At 60.3% G+C, this 2,116-nt stretch overlaps 1 protein-coding gene across 1 annotated transcript; it reads left to right on the top strand.

Annotated features, from left to right (window-relative positions):
- Positions 1 to 8: 8 nt before the first annotated feature.
- LOC103811906 (protocadherin-7-like) lies at positions 9 to 2,048 on the top strand (the record flags this gene model as incomplete). Its single annotated transcript, XM_009084908.1, is given in 3 exon segments — positions 9 to 546; positions 549 to 1,788; positions 1,790 to 2,048. Coding segments are annotated over 3 exon segments (2,037 nt in total), but the record flags the coding sequence as incomplete, so codon positions are not given.
- Positions 2,049 to 2,116: the final 68 nt, after the last annotated feature.

Genomic DNA, 2,116 nt, shown 5'->3' with positions numbered 1-2,116 from the left:
TGAACCAGCTTCGCTTCACTGTCATGGCCCGGGACCGGGGTCAGCCCCCCAAGACAGACAAGGCCACGGTGGTGCTGAACATCCGGGATGAGAATGACAACGTGCCCACCATCGATATCCGGAAAATCGGGCGCATCCCGCTGCGGGATGGGGTGGCTAGCGTGGCTGAGGATGTGCTGGTTGATACTCCCATCGCCCTGGTGCAGGTGTCAGACCGGGACCAAGGTGAAAATGGTGTGGTGACCTGCACCGTGGTGGGTGATGTGCCCTTCCAGCTCAAGCCAGCAAGTGAGGGTGAAGGGGAGCCCCAGAACAAACGCAAATATTTCCTCCATACCTCGGCCCCTCTGGATTACGAAGCTGTCCGTGACTACAATGTGGTTATCGTGGCTGTGGACTCGGGCAGCCCCAGCTTGTCCAGCAACAACTCCTTGCTGGTGCGGGTTGGGGACACTAATGACAACCCTCCTGTGTTCAGCCAGGCCGTGCTGGAGGTCTCTTTCCCAGAGAACAACTTGCCTGGTGAGAGAGTGGCCACAGGCGTTGCCCCGAGATCACTTACTCCCTGGAGGCCTCACCGCTTTCCTCAGAGGCACCGGGTGGCATCTTTAGCATCGACCCTGACTCTGGGGACGTGTCAGTGCAGGCGGTGCTGGACCGTGAGCAACGCGACACCTATGAGTTCCAGGTGACAGCCAGGGATAAGGGAGTGCCATCACTGCAGGGCTCCACCACAGTGGTGGTGAGGGTGGCGGATCGCAATGACAACGAGCCACGCTTCATGCAGGATGTGTTCACCTTCTATGTGAAGGAGAACCTACAGCCCAACAGCCCCGTGGGCATGGTGACCGTGATGGACTTTGACAAGGGCCGCAACGCCGAGCTCAGCCTCTCCATCCAGCCTGGTGACCATGACCAGGCGGCTGGCATCTTCTCCATCGAGAATGACACTGGAACCATTTTCTCCACTGTCTCTTTCGACCGGGAGCAGCAGACCAGCTACACCTTTAAGGTGAAGGCAGTGGATGGAGGTGAGCCACCACGCTCTGCCACTGCCACCGTGTCCCTCTTCGTGATGGATGAGAATGACAATGCACCCACGGTCACCTTCCCCAGCAACAGCTCCTATACTGTGCTGCCACCCTCCAGCAACATGCGCACTGTGGTGGCCACAGTGGTCGCCACTGACGCTGACACTGGTCTCAATGCTGACCTCAACTACAGCATTGTCGGGGGCAACCCTTTCAAACTCTTTGAGATTGACCCAGCCAGTGGTGTGGTGTCACTGGTGGGCAAGTTGGCCCCCAAGCACTATGGCCTGCACCGCCTGGTTGTGCAGGTGAACGACAGCGGGCAGCCACCCCAGTCTACCACTGCCCTGCTCCACGTCTTTGTCAATGAAAGCCTGTCCAATGCCACTGTGGTGGAGAGCCAGGTGGCCCGCAGCCTTCACACCCCCCTGGCCCAGGACATCGCTGGTGACCCCAGCTATGAGCTGAGCAAGCAACGGCTTAGCATAGTCATTGGCGTGGTGGCTGGCATCATGACTGTCATCCTCCTCATCCTGGTGGTGGTCATGGCCCGCTACTGCCGCTCCAAGGGCAAGCACGGATATGAGGCCGGCAAGAAGGACCACGAGGATTTCTTCACCCCACAGCAGCATGACAAGGCCAAGAAGCCCAAGAAGGACAAGAAAGGCAAGAAGGGCAAGCAGCCCCTCTACAGCAGCATCGTCACTGTCGAGGCTTCCAAGCCCAACGGGCAACGCTATGACAGCGTCAACGAGAAGCCCCAGTCCTGGGATGGGCCGATACCGCTCGGTCAACGGTGGCCCGGGCAGCCCCGACCTGGCCAGGCACTACAAGTCCAGCTCGCCGCTGCCCACCGTCCAGCTGCACCCACAGTCCCCCACTGCTGGCAAAAAGCACCAGGCCGTGCAGGACCTGCCCCCGGCCAACACCTTCGTGGGCGCCGGCGACAACATCTCCATCGGCTCGGACCACTGCTCCGAGTACAGCTGTCAGGCCAGCAGCAAGTACAGCAAGCAGGTAAGCACTCTGAGCCCCGCGCACCCCCCGCGGGCCCCGACACCCTCAAACACACCCCCCGAGCTGGG

The sequence above is a fragment of the Acanthisitta chloris genome, unplaced genomic scaffold, assembly GCF_000695815.1.
Source record: "Acanthisitta chloris isolate BGI_N310 unplaced genomic scaffold, ASM69581v1 scaffold19871, whole genome shotgun sequence".
In the NCBI taxonomy this organism is placed as follows: domain Eukaryota; kingdom Metazoa; phylum Chordata; class Aves; order Passeriformes; family Acanthisittidae; genus Acanthisitta; species Acanthisitta chloris.
The sequence above is the reverse complement of the archived record's forward strand: the minus strand, read 5'-3'. Positions and strand labels throughout refer to the sequence as shown.